The following is a 21,130-nucleotide window of genomic DNA, read 5'->3' as shown; positions in this document are numbered from 1 at the left end:
CGATTAGAACATACAATTATTATTTACAAATGATATCACCAACCATTATGATTGGGAAATGCATCTGCAGTGTTATGATTCATAAAACTTGCATAGGAATCTCCAAAGAAAATGTTGATAAATGCAAGTCTAATAAAATGAATACATCAAATCAGTATCAAGAAAGCAATATTAAGAAAATGTTGGATGCTTTATGTTGACCTCATATTTGGTCATTAGAACCATCTAGTTCGGCTCTTCAATGACATTTTAGAGCAGCTCTAATGGTTGTAGGTATTAGGTAGGGACTTGCTTGCAATTTTTAGAAATTTCAAGCTACTAGCTTGAACATTGTAGTTGAAATGATGAATTAACTTGGCCAAGCAAATTATTTTAGGCAAGCTAATTTGCTAGAAAAAAATATGGCCAATGAAATAATATTAAATAAATTTAATTTAAAATATTGATTGAAAAATATGACTAAATTTAAATATCAAGCTAGTAACTAACCATTGGGGTACCAACTAGCTAGAAAGGAGTAGTTTAAAATATAATATTTCATGACAAACTAATTTAGAAATTAGCTTACCGTTGGAGATGCTCTTAGCCGTTCTTACTTAAGCAAAATACGTAGTATGATTTATTGGTGATAATATGAAAATGTGGTATAATATAATGCTCCTACTAGAAAGCCAAAAAAAAGAAAAAAAGTGATTAATAAGGAGTTTATTTAGTTGCGATTTTAGTACAAAGTATTTGATTGTGATTTTCTTTTTTTCATTTTTGACCTTCTACCGGCTGTGATTAAATTTGATTGATTGACTTCTCTATGTCTTTTTATTTTATTTTATAATTAATGTTAATATATTTTATAACTAGTAGAGGCATTTTAGACTACTATATAGGGGGACGCCAAAAGATTATTTACAATAATGACATATGAAATCCCTTATTGAATAGAGATTAGAACCATCTAATTCGTATCTTAAATGACATGAAAACCTTTTTTTTAAAATGAAAAGTCATTCTAATCCTTCATGTGACCAATTAGTGCGTTTTTATTGTTTCAAACAACCTTATATCAACGGAAGTTTCTGATCCGCATCCGAAAATCTCATATATTGGTTCAAATGGTGCACTTATAGAATCGTTTTGACTTTTTCGAACTTGAAGGTCCGGATATTTTCCATGCACCTAATAAGACTCCATGAGGCTTATTGGGTAGTTAAAATTATCTATTTTGTCTCTTAAATGACATATATCTTACAAAACCTATGTTCTGAATAATGGTCATTTCGAACATTTACGTGAGCACCAAGTTGACTTTAATGACTCCAAACAACCTTATATTACACCTAAATTGGCATTTTTCAAGATTTTGACAGTTTCCTAGACAAGGTCCTAAAAATCGACACAATTAGTGTACTACACGGCTTTCAATTTCGGAATTAGTTTTAGGCCCGGGCGATACCCCGGGTTACTACATTAATAACATTCACAATTACTTATATTTTTTCTTTTTGCAATGATAACATGAAACATATAATAGCTTAGTGGTAAAAGTATTAGAAGTTAATAGGTTTAGAAAAACCTTATGTGTGCCTCCAAACTCCTGTCTGACTATTTTCCTCCTGTCTGTCTATTTTGCTCATGTCTTTCTGTTTTCCTAGTTCATTAAATCTCACATTGTATGCTTATTATAAATACATAGCTTTGTAAACACTTTTCAGATCAGATCAATGAAAACACACAATACAGAAAGATTTCTCCATCTAATGTTTTAACATGGTATCAGAGCCCATGGTTTAGATCCAATTTTTTTTTTCCTTCCAATTACTAAACGTCTCCTTCCTTCAGTTCTGCCGGTTGATCCATACAACCCAGCATCTCCTACGCTTTATCAAACAGCAGCGTAGCTATCATGGAAGATGACGGCTTCAAGAAACCCTCGTTGCAACTCATTCATGATCCTTCTTCTGTGTATTTTCTTCACCCTTCTGAGGGATCAGGTATGACTCTTACCAAATAAACCCTCAATGGAGACAATTATGATGTATGGGAAAAAGCAGTCATGAATGGATTAGAAGGGAAAAACAAACAGGGTTTTGTTAATGGCAAATTAGAACCACCAAGCGATGAAGCAAATGCTGAACTTGTTGCCTGGAAAGCAAATAATTCTACTATTTGCTCTTGGTTATTTAATGCTGTTGATATTACTATACAACCTAGTGTTGCCAGTCACAAAATTGCAAGAGACTTTTGGCTAGATCTCAAAGAACGCTACTCAATTGCAAATGGACCGCGCACTAATCAATTGAAATCAGAATATCACAATCTTCGCCAGAAAGGTCAGAATGTTGTCTTATATTACAACAAATTCAAAGCTTTGTGGGATGCTTTATATGGCAGTATTGATGTCACTTGTGGGTGCATCTGTGCTGCAGCCCCAAAGCTCCGTGAACGTGTCGAAATTGAGAAAACACATGATTTTGTTCTGGGACTTGATGATGAACAATTTGGCTCTCTTCGAACCCAGATGCTCAGTATGGATCCTTTTCCTACTATCAACAAAGCCTACTCTTTGGCTTCCCAAGAGGAACGTCATCACAGCATCGTCCGTTCTCGTGACGACAAAACTGAGATTATGTCTTTTGCAGCTCAAGCACGCTCTCTATCACGAGATGATTCTGCTCCTCCACAACGACCTACTTGCACTTTTTGTGGTCGACTAGGTCATCATTATGAGGTATGTTACCAAAGAGTGGGCTTCCCCGACGGTGGCACCCGCGGGAGAGGGAGAGGCAGACCGTCTCGTGGCCGAGGGGGAGCATCTACAGGGCGAGGGCAACCTTCTACAATCACTGCCAACAAGGCAGCAGCTCCACGTAGTGAAGCCAGCACCTCAGACAATAACAACAGCAATAGTACCCCACTAAATGTTCCAGGTCTGAACTCTGATCAGATGCAGCGCCTCATTGCTCTCCTTGACAGTTCTCCAGCATTTGACAAACTCACGGGTAAGACTACAGACAATACCATTGCATGGTTACTCGATAGTGGGGCCTCCCATCACATGACTGGTACATTGGACCAAATTTATTAACGATCCAACCTCCCTCCATGTCCCGTTAGTCTACCTGACGAGGCACAATCTACAGCTATTCTTCAAGGGAGTGTACGCTTAGCTTCCGAATTGGTACTCCGGAATGTGCTTTATGTCCCTAATCTTTAGTGCAATTTAATTTCTATTGGCCAACTTATTCAAGATGCTTCTTGTTTAGTGACTTTTACTGATTTTATGTGTGTAATACAGGACCGAACTTCGAGGATCCCGATTGGACTAGGTGAATATCGGAATGGGGTGTACTATTTTCGGCCTGTGACACAGAAAGTTCTCTCTTCGGCAACAAAGACAGACTCGCCACTTCTTTTGCATCAAAGGCTTGGTCATCCTTCAAGTCAAACAATGTCTCTTCTTTCTAGCAGTAGTATGTCAAAGAAAATAAAGGATGTTATAGACTCCTATGATGTGTGTTTACGAGCTAAACAAACACGAAATGTTTTTCTTAATAGTGAGAATCAAGCTTTGGATTTGTTTGAATTATTGCATTGTGAATTATGGGGTCCTTATACCCGATCTACTTTTTTCGGCTCTCATTATTTTCTCACTATTGTTGATGATAAATCTCGGAGTGTTTGGACATACTTGCTTAAAGATAAAGGCGAAGCTCCAGCTTGTCTTCGACATTTCTGCATACTTGTTAAAAATCAGTTTGGAAAAGGTGTCAAAACCTTTCGGTCAGATAATGGTACGGAATTCACAAATGCACCCTTGCAAGAATATTTTCGAGAAAATGGCATTGTGTTTCATAGCTCGTGTGTTGGTACTCCACAACAAAATGGGCGAGTAGAACGAAAACATCGTCACATTTTAGAAGTTGCCAGGGCTCTCCGTTTTCAAGCCTCTCTTCCAATTGAGTTTTGGGGGGAATGTGTTCAAGCTGCAGTGCACGTTATAAATAGGACTCCTACCAAGTTAGTTAAAGGTAAAACTCCATATGAGATCCTGTTTGCTGTGCCTCCAAATTTTGATATGTTGAAGGTTTTCGGGTGTTTATGTTATGCACATAATAAACCCCGTCAGAAAGACAAATTTGCTTCTCGCAGTCGGAGGTGCATATTTATGGGGTATCCTAATGGCAAGAAAGGGTGGAAAGTATACGATCTCGAGACAAGAGAAATGTTTGTTTCTCGAGATGTTCGTTTTCAGGAGGATATTTTTCCATTTGCTTTGGAAACGTCAAAACTGTCTCCTACTACAACACCTTCACCGTCTCATACATTGGATGATTGGGATATAAGATGTGAGGAAGAGGTCTTATACCCAACATTAATAGAGAGGGGGAGTCCTAGCATAACTGAGTTGCATCAAGAGACCAATGTTTCGACTCTTTGTAGTCTTCCAAACACACAATCTAATTATGACAGTAGCACACAGCCCACCTCAGCAATACCTAAGCAGCCTACTACTGCCACCTTGCCTCCCGTACAACAAGTTCCTTCAATGCCCCAATGTACCTCACACACAAGTGACGCGGACTGCTCTCATTCTCCTGGTTGTTCCGCCACTCCAGGTTGTTCAAGGGAGCCTGATAGTGTCGATGAAGCAAATGAACTCGATCGTACACAACGACCTCGTCGCCCTCCGGATTGGTTATCTGATTATATATGTCACACTGCCCGTACACCCCCCATCTCCTCCGACTCACCTTCTCCTTCGGCTCCTTCAGGTACTCGGTTTCCTTTAGCACATTTTGTCACTTATGGTAATTTTTCACTTGGCCATAGAAAATATCTTGCTGCTGTTTCTACTAATCATGAACCCAGATCATTCAAAGAGGCAATGAGAAAAGCTTCCTGGCGTGAAGCAATGCAAAAAGAGATTGATGCCCTTGAGAAGAATGGAACTTGGGAGATTGTCGACCTTCCACCTGGAAAAGTAGCCATCGGTAACATGTGAGTATACAGGACAAAGTATCATTCCGATGGTAGATTTGAGCGAGATAAAGCTCGGCTAGTGGTTCTTGGAAATCACCAGAAAGAAGGAGAAGATTTTTTTGACACCTTTGCACCAGTTGCTAAGATGGTCAGTGTAAGAACTTTCCTATCAGTTGCGGTCGCTAAAAATTGGGAAGTTCATCAGCTTGATGTGAACAATGCTTTCTTGCATGGAGATCTCCACGAGGAAGTCTACATGAAATTACCTCAAGGTTTCTCCTCATCCACTCCAAATAAAGTATGTCGTCTCCGAAAATCCTTATACGGGCTACGCCAATCACCTCGAAATTGGTTTGCTAAACTCTCTTCGGCACTTAGAAAATACGGTTTTGTGCAATCCCATGCTGACCATACTTTATTCACTTATCGGGAAGGTGATAACTTTCTCGCTGTACTCGTTTATGTGGATGATATTCTTGTAGCGGGAAACAATCCAATTCTTTGTTCCTCTTTTAAGAAGTATCTGGATGAGTGTTTTCAGTTGAAGGACTTGGGTCCTTTAAAATACTTCTTAGGGATTGAGTGTGCTCGTTCTTCAGATGGGATTTTTCTGTCACAACGTAAATACACGTTGGATATACTTCATGAGACAGGTTTGCTTGGTTCAAAACCTGTAGATACTCCGCTGCCTCAGAACCATCGACTTGCTTCCTCTACTTCTCCTATGTTCTCAGATCCACAAAGCTATCGTCGTATCATTGGACGTCTTATTTATCTTACTCTGACTCGACCAGACATCACATACCCCATTCATATACTCTCACAGTTCATGCAAGAGCCACGCCAAGATCATTATGATGCTGCCATACGAGTGTTGAGGTACCTAAAATCTCATTTTGGACAGGGCTTGTTTCTCCGAGCTGACAGCAACTTGCAATTGTATGCTTATTGTGATTCTGATTGGGCTAGTTGCCCTATTAGCAGGCGTTCAGTTTCTAGGTATTTTATTATGCTGGGGTCTTCACCCATTTCATGGAAAACCAAGAAACAAACCACTGTTTCTCGCTCTTCGGCCGAAGCAGAATATCGTGCTATGGCTCATACTTGTGCAGAGATAAAGTGGCTTCGTGGTTTCCTAGCATCTCTTGGGGTGTACCATCGTTCTCCAGTCCGGTTGTATTGTGACAACCAAGCTGCCTTGCATATTGCAGCGAATCCAGTATTTCACGAACGCACTAAACTGATGAGTCATATTTGTATAAGGTATTTTAGGCGCATTTAGGTTGCATTATTAGATATTTATATCATTTTAGTTGCATTTAGGATCACATTTGCATAAGTTATCGTTGTCGTACTCTATTACGCCCCGTTTGTGTTTTCTTAATGTTTCAGGTGATTTTACGGTCATTTGGATGCTTTCGGAGTGTTATGAGTTGATTTGGATGATGAACGGATGGAATGTTGACTCGAGGATCATTGCATATCTCTAGGGATAATTTTGAGTCAACAGCGAAGCTAAACGCTATTTTTCTAAGCATCAAAACGGACAAGCGTTCACTCTTTTGATGATATCTCAAGTTCTACATGTCGGAATGAGGCGATTTTTATTGGCCTAGAAAGTAGACTTCAAGAGCTTTCCAACGACAGGTCACACGTCCTTATAGGCATTGTAGAACAAGAGTTATGACATAAACAAGATGGCTCGACTATCCGATTCGCCCGAAGCCCAAAATGATGGCCCAATCTTCCCCTTGGGCGCGAAAACCAGCGACCCACCAGCGGGCCCGCTGGTTTCTCCGCCCAGCTACTTCCATGCGAGTTCGTTGCGTCGTTTCTCATGATCGTTCAATTAAAGGATAACTTATGTAATTATTATTATTTTCCTTTTTTGTTTAGAATTTAGGAAACACTAAAATACGAAAAGGGAATTAATGTATTCCCTTATGCTTTTATTTTCTTTTACGTTTTTCAATTCCTTAGAACGCTTTTCACGTTAGTTTTGTTTTTCTTCCCTTTTCCATTGTTGAACCCTAGCTTTTCAATTTTCAATTCATCAATCTAGAGGTAATTCAAGAATCGTTTTTTTTGCTTTAATTTATTATTATTGTTTTCGTTCCTTAGTTTAATTTTTCCTTTGATTATGAAATTCATGTTTATTATTTCTATCATGATTGTTAATTCAATTATGAGCGAGTAGTCGTATTCTAGGGCTAAGTAAGGGAAGCCATGTTTATACCATGATTATTATGCATAAAGTTTGTTAATTTATAGATTATTGCTTGAGTATTCCGATTGATTTGTTTTAATTGTTGATTCATGTTATCGGCCAATTTCATGAATTGATTATCTAGCTAATAGGAATTAGAATCAAAAGATCGTATTTTTAGAGGCTTAGTACAATTGGCAATTCTGATTATGTTAGCGACCGTACTGCATATGTTGAATTGAAAGTGTTAAGACCCGACCGTAGGATTAACATGTACTTTAATTACTCGGCTTAGTTTATTCATTTCTGGATTGATTTGTGTTCTTGGATTGGTATAAGCATGGTGAACCGAAGAGACGCCCTAGACCTTTTAATTCATTGATAAATTCACATTTACATTATTGCTTTAGCTTCATTAGTTAATAATATCCAAAATCAACTTTCGTTATTGAAATAGTTCGTATAATTGGGCAAAAACTAATAGAACTTGTCTCCCTGTGGGATCGACCCGTATTTGCTAAGTATCTGCTAACAACAGACACCATGCACTTGCGATATCACTTTTTAATCTATCAAGTTTTTGGCGTCGTTGCCGGGGAGACGGCTAGATTCTATTAGTTTTAGTTTGATTATTTGAACTGTTTCCATTGTCTCATTGGAACTTTTAGTTCCAATTTAGGCAAATTTCACTGCGTTTTGTTGTCTGTTGTTTATGCCCAGGTCTACTAGAACGGGTACCTTAGTTCCACCCGATCCCGATCCTGGTAAGACTCTTCGACAACTCAAAAAGAAACAACAAAAGAAGAAGCAGTCAGGGGTTCAAGACTCACAAACTCCACCGAGTCACACGATGTCTAAATCCTTGAAATCATATGGGGTTCCTTCCTCAAGCAGTGTTCCGACTGGGCTTACGATGCCAACTATCGAAGCAGTCAACTTTGAGATCAAGCCAGCTCTAATCTCCATGGTCTCACAAAATCAATATGGTGGCCATCCATCTGAGGAACCCACCAACCATCTGCAGAGGTTCAACCAACTATGTGGCACTATCAAGCATCAAGGGGTCACTCAAGACCAATTGAAAGTAATGTTGTTTGGTTTTAGCCTTCGTGATAAGGCTCAAATATGGTTGAACGATGTCAAGGAGACAGAGTGGGGTGCTATTTCACAAGCCTTTCTAGAAGAATTCTTTCCACCCACCAAGACGGCTGAAATAAGGCACAAGTTGACTACATTCACGCAAGAACCGGGAGAGTCACTTAGAGAAGCCTGGGATAGATTCAAGGCTTTGCAGGGGTCGTGCCCGCATCATAATATTGAAAAATGGTTCTTGGTTCAGATTTTCTACCATGGTTTGCAAGATGAAACAAAGAACACAGTTGATTCTGCTTCTGGGGGTGTTTTTCTTGACAAAGAAGTGGATGCAGGTTATGATTTCCTTGCCAATCTTGCTGCTAATCATTACAGCACCACCAGAACTACATCTAAGAAGGGCAAGATTGATGTCGATGCTTATGCCCTATTGTCATCACAAGTGGCAGCCTTGAACCTAAAGATAGATGCTTTGAAGTCCCCTCAGTCTGGTACTCCCCCAATGAGTATCAATGCTATGTCTAGTGTAGCTCCAGTGACAACTTCTTACTGCGAAGTATGTGGAATCCAAGGTCACTTTGGTCATGAGTGCTCTTATAGTCTACAGGATACCACGCGAATGGAGCAAGTGAATGCTTTTCAACAGAGGAAACCCGGTGACCCATATTCCAACTCCTACAATCCAGGTTGGAGGAATCATCCAAATTTCTCATATCGAAGCAACAATGCTCAAAATCCTCAACCGCAGCAACAATGGTCACAACCACAGTTCCATCCACCTCAGGCACATGTTGCTAGGCCTCCATTTCCACAAGGAGCCTCACATAATGCTCCCCCGGGGTTTAATAGACCCCCGCACCAAGGCTATCAGCAACAACCTCTGCAGAGCAATGCCACTCCAGAGCCTAACATGAGTGATTTGTATAAGCTCATAGCGAATATGCAGAAGACCTCAGAGATTGCTCAAAAGAACCACGATGAAAGCATAAAGGAGTTGAAGAATCAAAATAGAATGTTGGAGAACCAAGTTGCTCAACTCGCTGATACTTTTTCAAAAAGGCAACCGGGAAAACTTCCAGGGCAATCTACTTCATCTCAAGATCACACTAGAGAGAGTGCTTGTGCCATAGTTCTTCGGAGTGGTACTACATATGATGCCCCCTTGGTACCTACTGATTTTATAGATATTGAAAAGTGGAGAGATGAGGCTAGAAGGACTAAGGAAAGAGTCAAGGAGAAGGTTATTGATGATTCTCGCCCTTTTGTTCCTCGATTGCCATTTCCACATCGACAATATAAGTCAAAGGGTGATCATCAGTCTGGTGAAGAGGCATATGTCGAAATTAAGACTGTGGATGTAGGGATTGAAACCCCGGGTGCTGAGAATGAAATAGAAAAGAAGGAAAGCGGCAAGGAGAAGGTTACTGATTCTCCCCCTTTTGCACCTACACTAGCATTTCCTCACCGAATGCAGAAAACAAAGGTTGATCAACAGTTCGGTAAGTTCTTGGCTATGGTCAAGAATCTCGAGGTAACGATTCCTTTCACTGATTTAATATCTCAGATTCCTATGTATGCAAAGTATTTAAAGGAATTAATCACTAAGAAAAGGGGTCTTGGTGGTGTAGAGAGAGTGGCTTTAACTGAGGAGTGTAGTGCTATGTTACAAAACAAGTCTCCTCCTAAACTAAAGGACCCCGGTAGTTTCTCCATCCCTTGTCATATAGGTGCTCTATTCATTGATAAGGCCCTATGTGATTTAGGTGCCAGTGTGTCCGTCATTCCCCTCTCTATTTACAAAAAGTTAAATATGGGAGAATTAAAATGTACCACCATTACTCTTCAAATGGCCGACCATTCTATTAAATACCCCTTAGGTGTTTTAGAAGACGTCCCCGTGAGAGTAGGTAAATTCTATATTCCCGTAGACTTTGTTGTGCTTGACATAGCAGAGGACAATCAGATTCCAATAATCTTAGGTAGGCCATTCCTTCATACTGCAGGGGCAGTTATTGATGTTAAGAAAGGGAAGCTAACCTTGACTGTAGGGGATGACAAGGTGACCTTTAGCTTGTCTCATGTGATGAAAAGTCCAATGCAAGAAGTGTCTTGTTCAGTGATTGTCTCTAATTCCAAGTTGCCTCATTCTTATTCTAGAAATTTTTCAAATAATGCACTTGATTTGAAAAGGTTTGCAGGTGATGATGATCCTGGAGATGCAGTTGATGCTAGTCCAACAGTTGGAGCAAGATGTTCGGTGCCCGATGGCACCAAGTTCAAAGCGAACGACCAACATTTGAAGTTATACACTGAAGGAGCGTTTATCGGAAAATTGGAGACGATCTATCTCTCCGATCCACCCATCAACGCTTGATTTATGAGGTTTGGAGTCAAGCTAATGACTTAAAACGAGCGCTTATCGGGAGGCAACCCGATTTCTAACTCTTTTTCTTTTCAATTTTTTCATTTATTTCTATTTTTAATCTAATTTATTTTATTTATTTGGTTATTTTATTGGAAAAAAAAATTTAGAAACAACAAAAGAACAAAAATATTTTATTTTGATTTCACTTGAATTCGTATTTTTATTTTATTTTTAGATTAGTTTTTCGTTCATCGTATTTATTCATTTGTTTTTGCGTGTTCTAACCTTTACTAACGATCCTAATGTTTTATTTTAGTGGTGCTTGATTTTTTTTAAAGATGTGTAGGTGCAAGATCGAGTTAATTCCGGAAATTTTAATGCATCGACAAGCCGCAAGTGGATCAACAATCTCGCGGCAACCAGCTACACTATGCGCTGCACCCATGCTAGCGGGCCCAGCGAGCGCTCCCTCGATACAGCGAGGGATCTCTCGCCATTCATGACTGCCCAGCGCTCGCCCAGCGAGCCCGCTTGTCTGTTTTACCCAAATCGCCTCGTTCTCTGCCGTGCCCGCTGGCGAACCAGCGACGCCGCTGGATTTCCCGCCTCCCTCTTGATTCAAAAAATACAAACGAAACCCATCTCCTCTCTTTCACAAACCCACGAGAAAACCCTGCCACCAGCCCGCGTCCCTCTCTCTCTCACCACCGTACCTTCTGACCGCCGTCGCACCATCACCTCACCGGCGTTCCGCCGGCATTGCATCACCAACGCACCACCGGCGTCTGCGCACCAGCTGCCCCTGTCCGCTCTCCTTCACAAAGCCACGAACGAAACAGCACCACCCACCACCTGTTTGTCCTCCCTCGCCCAAACAATCACCACCTCACCGGCGCTACGCCGGCGTCGAACCGCTGCCTGAGACAAGCCCAGCCAACACCAGCCAACACCAGCCCGCCAGCCTTCCCTCTCCCTCCTTCGAATTCTTTCCCTTACTTGCGAACAGCAGCTCGTCGTTCGTCCTCCATCACTGCCGCCGGCCGTCTGCACTATGGTGGTCAGCGCACCCTCGCACCACCGCACCACCTTTCCCCCCTCTTCACCTCTCCAATCTCCCTCCTTCACCATTCTTTTGTCCAATAATTTAAAACCTTCACTTTTGAAATTAATTTGGGATTCTTGATTCTTTTGGGCTTTGGCAAATTATGTAATATTGGGCCCGTTTGTGAAATTCAAGTAGTTTGCAACCAAATTTTGTTCTTTGTGGTACACAAAGAGGTATTAAAATTTCAATTTTCCTAAACTTTATTCACTTGAATCATATTTTGAAAAGAAAAATTGGAATTTGATATCGATATTGGTTGTTGAATTCGAATTGTTTCATTGTTGGTGAATTTTATATGAATTATTTGTTGAGATTGGTTAACGCTCGTTGGTTGTTGAGTTTGAATTATTAGCATTGAGCGAATATTGTTATTGATTGGGTTGCTCGTTGGGATTGATTGTTGAATCTTGAAGTATGCACCGTCTTGGTTGATTGGAGTATTTTAAATGGTGGTTGTTGCATCATGAAATCAACAAAACCAACTAGCTTTCGCCCAAATCCACCACATCCATGGAGATTGGCTCTTTGCGTCGTCAGTTTGAAGCTTCTGGCCACACCGCTTCTACTGTCGACAGTCTTACCGAGTCATACTCAGCCGACGAGGCTCATCACGAGTGAGCACTTTCCATCTCTCTCCCTTGTTTGAGTTATATTGTTGCTATTTTCACAGTGAGGGCACTGTGTTTTGTTTAGCTTGGGGGAGGGATATCTATCTTTATTGCTTTCTAGTATAGTTTTATTTTTGTAGGTGTTGTACGCTTTGTACCGTCCACTAGGGGTGGGAGTTTACGTGCAACGAAAAAAAATGTACTGCTTTCCTAGTATTATTGATTAGTTTAGTTGTTTTTCTTTACTTGCATTGCATTCATATTTCCTTATACCCTACATAGTGAATTTGACTTTCAAACCATGTTCGGACTCTTTTTGACTCTTTGGAGCTTCTCTTGAACTTAGCTATGATTCTGAAATTCAGTCGGTTGTGCTATACATTGATAACTGCTTGGCATTGTGTGAACCAATTGAATGGTATGCGGTAAGATGTTGGTCTCGTATCAAGAATAGCTAGCCAATTATCTTGTAGGTCACCTTACTATGTGTTTGTGTGATTGATGTGACTTGTTATCGTATGATTTTGGCTTGAGATTCATTAGTAGTTTAGTTGCAACTCACGCATGCCGCGTATGACAGAGGCCATTCTCTTAGGAAGCCTTCAGACGAATTTAGAAACATCAGTTCCTGCCTTTCATACCCATGTTGTAGCCTTGTCCGTTTATTGTTTTAACTCCACAAAATTGAGCCCTATTAGCCCCGTTGGTTACTTGTCCCGAGTCTAGCTTGGGGGAGCTTCGGTGTTCGTAATGGTTTCATTGATGTTGATTGATTGGCACACTAAGCCAATAGTTCGTGGTTCGAGGCTATGTTTGGATTTGTGGTTCGGAAATGGTGTATATTATTGTTGGCACCCAAGCTTGTAACAGTTAGCATTAGATTTATTTATGTACTTTCGATTTCATTCTTTAGTTTCATTTTCAAAAAAAAAAAAAAAAAGGAAAAAAAAAAAGGAAAAAGAAAAAAAAATATAAAAATCAAAGAAAAATATAAAAATCAAAGAAAAATCAAAAATATGTTTTTCGTTTTTGTATATAGTTTGAAGGCAAGGAAAGGGGATTGAACAAAGATCATTGACATTATATTATGTTTTTCCCCTTGGTTATATATAACTTGGTTGATTGTTCGGGTTTCATGGTTCGGTGGAGTTGGATTTTCGGCATTATCACGCCGACGCATATAGTTCACATTTGCTCCCCAAGTTGGACCTTACTCTCACTTTTTCCCAAATTATACCCTACCCTTCCTTTTCACCTAGCCCCATTACAAGCTTATTATAAAGACCTCTTGATCGGCATGTTTGTTTTGTGATTGAATGAAAATCGTTTCTTGCTATTGTCATCTTACCCCATGTTGCATCATATATTTATATTCTACAAGGTATGCGGCGACGACTAACTTGATTGAGAATAGTTTGTGGCTAAGCTTGGTTGTTTCAATTGTGGATCATGATGCTTTGTGGTTCTATTTGTATCCGAGCTAGATTTCTGTCTCAATAACTCTGTTTGATTGTTTGCTCAAGAGTTAGGTTGGTCTTACCATGGTTTTATGAAAGTCATGTGCGTCTTGTTTCTCTATCTTTGGTTTAGTGTTGTTTGGGGACAAGCAACAGTCTAGCTTGGGGGAATTTTATGAGTCATATTTGTATAGGGTATTTTAGGCGCATTTAGGTTGCATTATTAGGCATTTATATCATTTTAGTTGCATTTAGGATCACATTTGCATAAGTTATCGTTGTCGTACTCTATTACGCCCCGTTTGTGTTTCCTTAATGTTTCAGGTGATTTTACGGTCATTTGGATGCTTTCGGAGTGTTATGAGTTGATTTGGATGATGAACGGATGGAATGTTGACTCGAGGATCATTGCATATCTCTAGGGATAATTTTGAGTCAACAGCGAAGCTAAACGCTATTTTTCTAAGCATCAAAACGGACAAGCGTTCACTCTTTTGATGATATCTCAAGTTCTACATGTCGGAATGAGGCGATTTTTATTGGCCTAGAAATTAGACTTCAAGAGCTTTCCAACGACAGGTCACACGTCCTTATAGGCATTGTAGAACAAGAGTTATGACATAAACAAGATGGCTCGACTATCCGATTCGCCCGAAGCCCAAAATGATGGCCCAATCTTCCCCTTGGGCGCGAAAACCAGCGACCCACCAGCGGGCCCGCTGGTTTCTCCGCCCAGCTACTTCCATGCGAGTTCGTTGCGTCGTTTCTCGTGATCGTTCAATTAAATGATAACTTATGTAATTATTATTATTTTCCTTTTTTGTTTAGAATTTAGGAAACACTAAAATACGAAAAGGGAATTAATGTATTCCCTTATGCTTTTATTTTCTTTTACGTTTTTCAATTCCTTAGAACGTTTTTCACGTTAGTTTTGCTTTTCTTCCCTTTTCCATTGTTGAACCCTAGCTTTTCAATTTTCAATTCATCAATCTAGAGGTAATTCAAGAATCGTTTTTTTTGCTTTAATTTATTATTATTGTTTTCATTCCTTAGTTTAATTTTTCCTTTGATTATGAAATTCATGTTTATTATTTCTATCATGTTTGTTAATTCAATTATGAGCGAGTAGTCGTATTCTAGGGCTAAGTAAGGGAAGCCATGTTTATACCATGATTATTATGCATAAAGTTTGTTAATTTATAGATTATTGCTTGAGTATTCCGATTGATTTGTTTTAATTGTTGATTCATGTTATCGGCCAATTTCATGAATTGATTATCTAGCTAATAGGAATTAGAATCGAAAGATCGTATTTTTAGAGGCTTAGTACAATTGGCAATTCTGATTATGTTAGCGACCGTACTGCATATGTTGAATTGAAAGTGTTAAGACCCGACCGTAGGATTAACATGTACTTTAATTACTCGGCTTAGTTTATTCATTTCTGGATTGATTTGTGTTCTTGGATTGGTATAAGCATGGTGAACCGAACAGACGCCCTAGACCTTTTAATTCATTGATAAATTCACATTTACATTATTGCTTTAGCTTCATTAGTTAATAATATCCAAAATCAACTTTCGTTATTGAAATAGTTCGTATAATTGGGCAAAAACTAATAGAACTTGTCTCCCTGTGGGAACGACCCGTATTTGCTAAGTATCTGCTAACAACAGACATCGTGCACTTGCGGTATCACTTTTTAATTCATCATAAACACATCGAAATTTATTGTCATTTCGTGCGACAACTTCTCCTTTCCGGTGTCATAACCACTGCTCATGTGCATACTTCAATGCAATTTGCTGACATTTTTACAAAGGCCCTCGGCGTCGCACAATTCTCTTTTCTTCTATCCAAGTTGGGCGTTCGTGACCCTCACGCTCCCACTTGAGGGGGAGTATTGGAAGTTAATAGGTTTAGAAAAACCTTATGTGTGCCTCCAAACTCCTGTCTGTCTATTTTCCTCCTATTTTCCTCATGTCTATCAATTTTCCTCATGTCTTTCTGTTTTCCTAGTTCATTAAATCTCACATTGTATGCTTATTATAAATACATAGCTTTGTAAACACTTTTCAGATCAGATCAATGAAAACACACAATACAGAAAGATTTGTCCATCTAATGTTTTAACAAAAAGCTTCATCCTTTAAACTCATACCTTAGCTCATGTGTTTGGTTTGCATAAAATAAAAAGTGAAATCCACGACTAACAAATTTATTTATTTAAATAAAAAAATCTTCCAGAATTCCAGCTCCTCCCTCCCTCTCCTATATCCTACTAGGATTGAGTCCATTTCCATCAAGCTACTGCCCATCACCAGCATAATTTGAAATCCATTTGCATTTCCATTTCCATTTCCATCAAGCTACTGACCATATAATCATTCAGAGTTTCAGGGTCTCACGACGTCCATGGAAAGCATCCAGATCACTACTTTTAAGGGTCCGAAAAAGTCATAGGTTTGATACCTAACCCCATACCTCATACCCGAACATGAACCATTCTCTGAGTTTGCTTATCCATGCTCCGATTATTTAAACTGAATGCCTACAAACTACACAATTTAAACATCCAATATATTGTTCATCGTTTTCTTTAAAATTTAAACATCCACACACAATTTGAAATGTCAAGTCTTAAGAAGTCTACAAGATAAGTTGAGTACATTATACACAATGCATAAGTTGATTGTCGAAGGAATAACAGGAGCAGGCAGATTGACAGCTTAGTCCTACTACCTCGTATTTCCTCCTCCATCCCGACCCGGGTAAACCACATAACACCAAAGCCAAGAATGAGTTGCCTGAGACTCCATATATATATATACCTTGAAGGGTGTCCTCCTTGTTTGAATGGGCTCAATACTGTTTGCATAACCTGCATATAGTTTTCAAGTCAAGCAACACATTATTGTTCCAAAGGTTGTAATCGTAATTTAGTTTTCCAAGAGATTTTGTAATGTGTATGTGAAATCAGGCGAACATATATTTGAAGGACTACAAAACGAATTAAGAATATTAATCTTTCCAAGTTGAAAATAATTACCAGACAATAAGGTGGAAGCTGTCCCTTCACGCATTAAGTGTCCTATTTGACAGAAACAGCCCCATTTACCTTCATTCCTCCCTGACTATAGTTGCTTCTTTCTTCATTCGAACCAGAAAATGAAAGATATGTTGATGAAAGACCGTGAACATTAGTGCTTCCATTGGAATGTGAATCCGCTTTATGCATGTCTGAAATCATAAATCCTCCTCTCGCTTCTTGATGATTCCAAGAAGAACCTGCATTTCCATTATAGGTTGTGGTTGTGGACAAGTGTTCAGCACGTGCTGAACCAGCAGAATATATTTGAAGATTGGTTGCTGTGTTTGTATCTGTCTTAGATGACGTATCAGCATCATTGTCATCAAGCTTCTTTGTATTGAGAAAACGGCCTCCAGCACCTCTTGCCCTTCGCAAAGCATGTACGTGACGAGATTCATGAAGATACGGCTGTGGAAAAAAGGCCCCCAAAATTTTAAAAAATAAGAATATATCAGAATCAAACAAGACAAAAACTTGCATCAACTAAGAAGCAGGAAGGAAAGAATGAAGAAGAATAGTGAGTAAATTCAAAATGTGCTAGTTGACAACGAAGGAAAATGAAGATCAGAATCTTAAAATACCTTAGAAAACTTGGACAGAAGAATACCACCAACAGAGGCACAACCGAACATCTATTATTCTCATGGAAAGGGGTACTCTTTGCCTATTTGAGTAACCAAAATGTGAATGACAAGCTGCAATGCCTATGTTATTCTATTTACTAAGGCAGAAAAACAAGCACATACAACATGAGAATACTGTTCTGAAATATGTTACTGAAACCAGCTCTTAGCTTGACAAAGTACAGCAGGAAACCTAGATCTCAAATTACAAATGTTTTTGATGTTGAGAAGAAAAGAACCTATAAGCAACAGGGTCAGGAATTAGTTCTATACATTTAAGGCTTCAGAACAGTCTTCGAAGTGTAATTTTGGGTTCGATACGATCTATGGTCCTGTAGGCAATATGGATCCTGAAAACCCTACTGATTCTTCTGTGAGACTTCCTAGACTCTCGATTGCTACTTGTGAGACTTCTCCCAAGTATCCGTAAAATAAATTATCACCCTTTGGAGAAGGTCTGAGTCATAATAATACAATATAACTTCCAGCTTAAGCAACTGAGAACTTATTAATCCCTACAATCACCAAGACATTCCATTATTCCAAGTATCAATTACTTCTAGTAGAACATATCTGTTAGTACAAAGGAAATTCAGCAGATTCAAGAACATAGATAGTAAATAATTATTTCTAGTAGAACATATACCTTCCTAGCTTTAATAACTTTCTTTTCCATCTCAGCCTTAGCACGTGATTTTCTGCGCCTTAGAATCCCGTGATATTGCTTTGCGTTAACATAAACAGGTTCTTCCTCCATTGCAAGAGGCAGAGGCATCCTACTCTGGTGCATTCCATACAGCTGAGGAATTACCTAAGACAAGACCAGTGGAATGACAACATATAACGAGGAATTTCCCGAAAGAAGAAAAGAAACGAGCCATAAAATGGGGCAGTCTGGCCTAACTGTCATCCTATACATGCAATTTTGCAAATGATATTTAGTTATTTTCTTAGAGTTACTTGAAACGTTTTCAGACTTGTTATTCCTCTTGTTGACCTCATTCAAAAAGGGGGAAAAGAAAAAAAAAAAAATCTAAGCCTCTCTATAACAGCAATTCAAGTATCCAACAAGAATCCTATTTAAATGGACAAAACAGAGAAGACATCACAAAGCTAATCATTAAATTTTCACAAAGGAAGCCATAAAACCCTCCCAAGTCCTCATACCAAACAGCTCAAAATTTGCACACAGAGACCCAAGCGGCAACAGCCCAGTTATGATGGACAAAAAAAGTATACAACACTACCAAACACACCTGTTGTACTTGGGCGTAAGACATAACTCCTCCAAAAGTTGGATCCTGGAATGGGTATGATGTCAAAGCCTGCAAAATCAAAGAATATAAACATATATCTGATAATTATGACCCAAAACTTTCAATTACACACATGAATAATATCATACTATTATAAGTCACATAGCAATAATCATCTAGTTTATCAGGACAGAACCATAGAAAACTTCAACACGGTTTCACTGGTCATCTTATAAGGAATTCAAGAGGGGATTCTTACAATTGACTGGCCAACAAGTTCCATTTGGGAATTCGACTGATCGCCAAGATTTTGTGGCATTGAGGATGGCACTTGTTTAAGAGCCTGCTGTTCTTGGATGCTATCCCTCTCTGCTACTTTAAAAAAGAAACATTTTTACATGTAAGTACACCCCATTAGCCAATGCAAATCTTAAGCATGAAAGGAATAATTCTCCAATTTAATTGACAAATACACATCAAATTTATTCAACCACACTGGTTTCAGGTAATGGAGTAGCTGTACACACATAACTTTATTGTCTCTAAATCACTATACAGAATCCTGTAGCAAAGTCAAACACGGCTCATTCGATTTCCTATAACTCCAAATTCACCACATCCACCCAAATAACAGGACTGAAGGGAGGCAAAAAAGTGAAGGAGTTCTCCATAGTCCTCACCCTCCTCCCCCACCCCACCCCACACCCGCACACATCGGGTTACATTAGTGTTTGATTTCTACAAACCCCAATCTTATTTCAGAAATCAATGGAAATTTTAAGTAACTAAATTCCATAGTGTTATCTAACTTAGGTTTTCCATTTCAGGGTACTTGACATTGTAAGACTGCCTCTTTAGAATACAATTTAGTCAGAATAATCAATAAAACATGCCTTGTACATTAGTTAAAGTCTTACTCACATCCATCCTCCTGTCAATATGACAAGATGGCAATAAACATAATAAGATCACAACAATATACTTTTTTTTGAGGGACAACAATATATTTTTAGAACAAGGTTAAACAGAAAACTTATTTTCTCAGCACACATAGCAAAGTAGATGCATACCCAATTGAGGGGCCAATGCAGTATGGATCTCTCTACAAACACTAGCTCCTGTGTCCTGCATCCCATTGATGTGCAATGAAAAAGGGCCAGCCATAGAAGAACCATTTACTGGCTCCCCACTAGATGATCGAGCGGAAGAGTCACTCGAGGCCGAAGTAGGAGACACGCCGTTGTTGTTCAGTCCACGCCACCATGGCTGTCCAAACAACATGTTTTGAGGTTTATCCCCTCCATCTGCTTGGAAGCGATCTTCCATATCAGCTTTAGAGGGCATTACTTCTCCCCAACCTGGGTTAATCTATATTACTAAGCTCAAGATCTGCAAATTGTAGGATCAGGATTAAATTAAAGCAATTCACAAAATTATGCCCTGCAAAAGTCAAGGTAAAATCCTATATTAACGTCAAAAACAGTAGCTTTTTGGAAAAAGGTAGTAGAAAGAAAGTTGGATGTGCAGCACAAGCATATGGGAATTGAGATATAAATTAAATATGTCACATATCAAATGGATAACATAAAAATGACATAATTAAAATTTCCAAGAAGCAAACCGTTAAACATGAAAGTCTATATGATTGAACCCTAAGCTGCTACACATAAAATTTACAAAAGATGAGAATAAATCACAAAACAGAAACAGCTAATCATATTTTTGGTGAGATAATTAAGCCAGGTAGGAGGAGACATCAGAATAGTTGAAATTACATGAATTATCATTGGATTGAATTTGAATTAACATAATCCGAACAGAAAGAAGCATGTTTCAAGTTAATACAACGATAAAGGAAGCATATTAAGAACAGAAATTGATCAAAGAAACAAACTATAAAGATAAATTTAGAGATCGAAAGGAGCACAAGTAATTTAGTACTGTGATTCAAAAAAAAATCAAGAGATAGAGATAAAAACTTACAAAAAGTAAGGGTGGGAGTGATGAGTGAAGAAAGCAGGAAATTGAAAATGAGGAATTGGGGAAAAGAGAAGTGGGAGGAATTCAGTAGACTTGGGTATTCTGCATCCTTAAGAGAGACAACACCACCAACATCGGAGAACTACTACGGAGTACTTACTGCTAAGGTAATCAAATAATGATGAAACAAACAAATGAGGGGTTAGGGGTAATTGAATACTTTCCGTTTAAAAGACATCATTTTTTTTATCATATTTATCAATGCAATATTTTAATCATTAAAATCTTTTATAATTAATGGGTTAAATTTATAAATTTCTTTTTTTTTTTTTAATATTTATTTACGGGTAAGAAGAATATCATCTAGGTT

General features: G+C 38.8%; 1 protein-coding gene across 5 annotated transcripts; it reads right to left on the bottom strand.

The window, feature by feature from the left end:
* Positions 1–16,369: 16,369 nt before the first annotated feature.
* Positions 16,370–20,959, bottom strand: LOC110777437 (nuclear transcription factor Y subunit A-4). Of its 5 annotated transcripts, none has more exons than XM_021982038.2 (7): positions 20,764–20,959; positions 19,851–20,220; positions 19,040–19,155; positions 18,781–18,849; positions 18,171–18,335; positions 16,860–17,309; positions 16,370–16,691 (listed from the first exon to the last, which is right to left on the bottom strand). In XM_021982038.2, the coding sequence occupies exons 2-6, from the start codon at positions 20,122–20,124 to the stop codon at positions 16,902–16,904; spliced, it is 1,032 nt and encodes a 343-aa protein (XP_021837730.2). In that variant the 5' UTR covers positions 20,125–20,220; positions 20,764–20,959; the 3' UTR covers positions 16,370–16,691; positions 16,860–16,901. The 5 variants fall into 5 exon arrangements, with proteins under 5 accessions (XP_021837730.2, XP_021837729.2, XP_021837731.2 ...); XM_021982037.2 differs by having other exon boundaries at positions 19,851–20,169; XM_021982039.2 differs by having other exon boundaries at positions 19,040–19,152; positions 19,851–20,169; positions 20,764–20,956.
* Positions 20,960–21,130: the final 171 nt, after the last annotated feature.

The sequence above is a fragment of the Spinacia oleracea genome, chromosome 1, assembly GCF_020520425.1.
Source record: "Spinacia oleracea cultivar Varoflay chromosome 1, BTI_SOV_V1, whole genome shotgun sequence".
NCBI lineage: Eukaryota > Viridiplantae > Streptophyta > Magnoliopsida > Caryophyllales > Amaranthaceae > Spinacia > Spinacia oleracea.
Note: the sequence above shows the minus strand (reverse complement) of the source record. Positions and strands in the feature narration are given on the sequence as shown.

Coding starts and splice junctions, on each gene's coding strand:
- LOC110777437 (XM_021982038.2), bottom strand. CDS start 20,124: ATGCCCTCTAAAGCTGATATGGAAGATCGCTTCCAAGCAGATGGAGGG. Junction 18,850..19,039: donor AACTTGTTGGCCAGTCAATT/GTAAGAATCCCC, acceptor TTGATTTTGCAG/GCTTTGACATCATACCCATT. Junction 18,336..18,780: donor CTTACGCCCAAGTACAACAG/GTGTGTTTGGTA, acceptor GTCTTGTCTTAG/GTAATTCCTCAGCTGTATGG.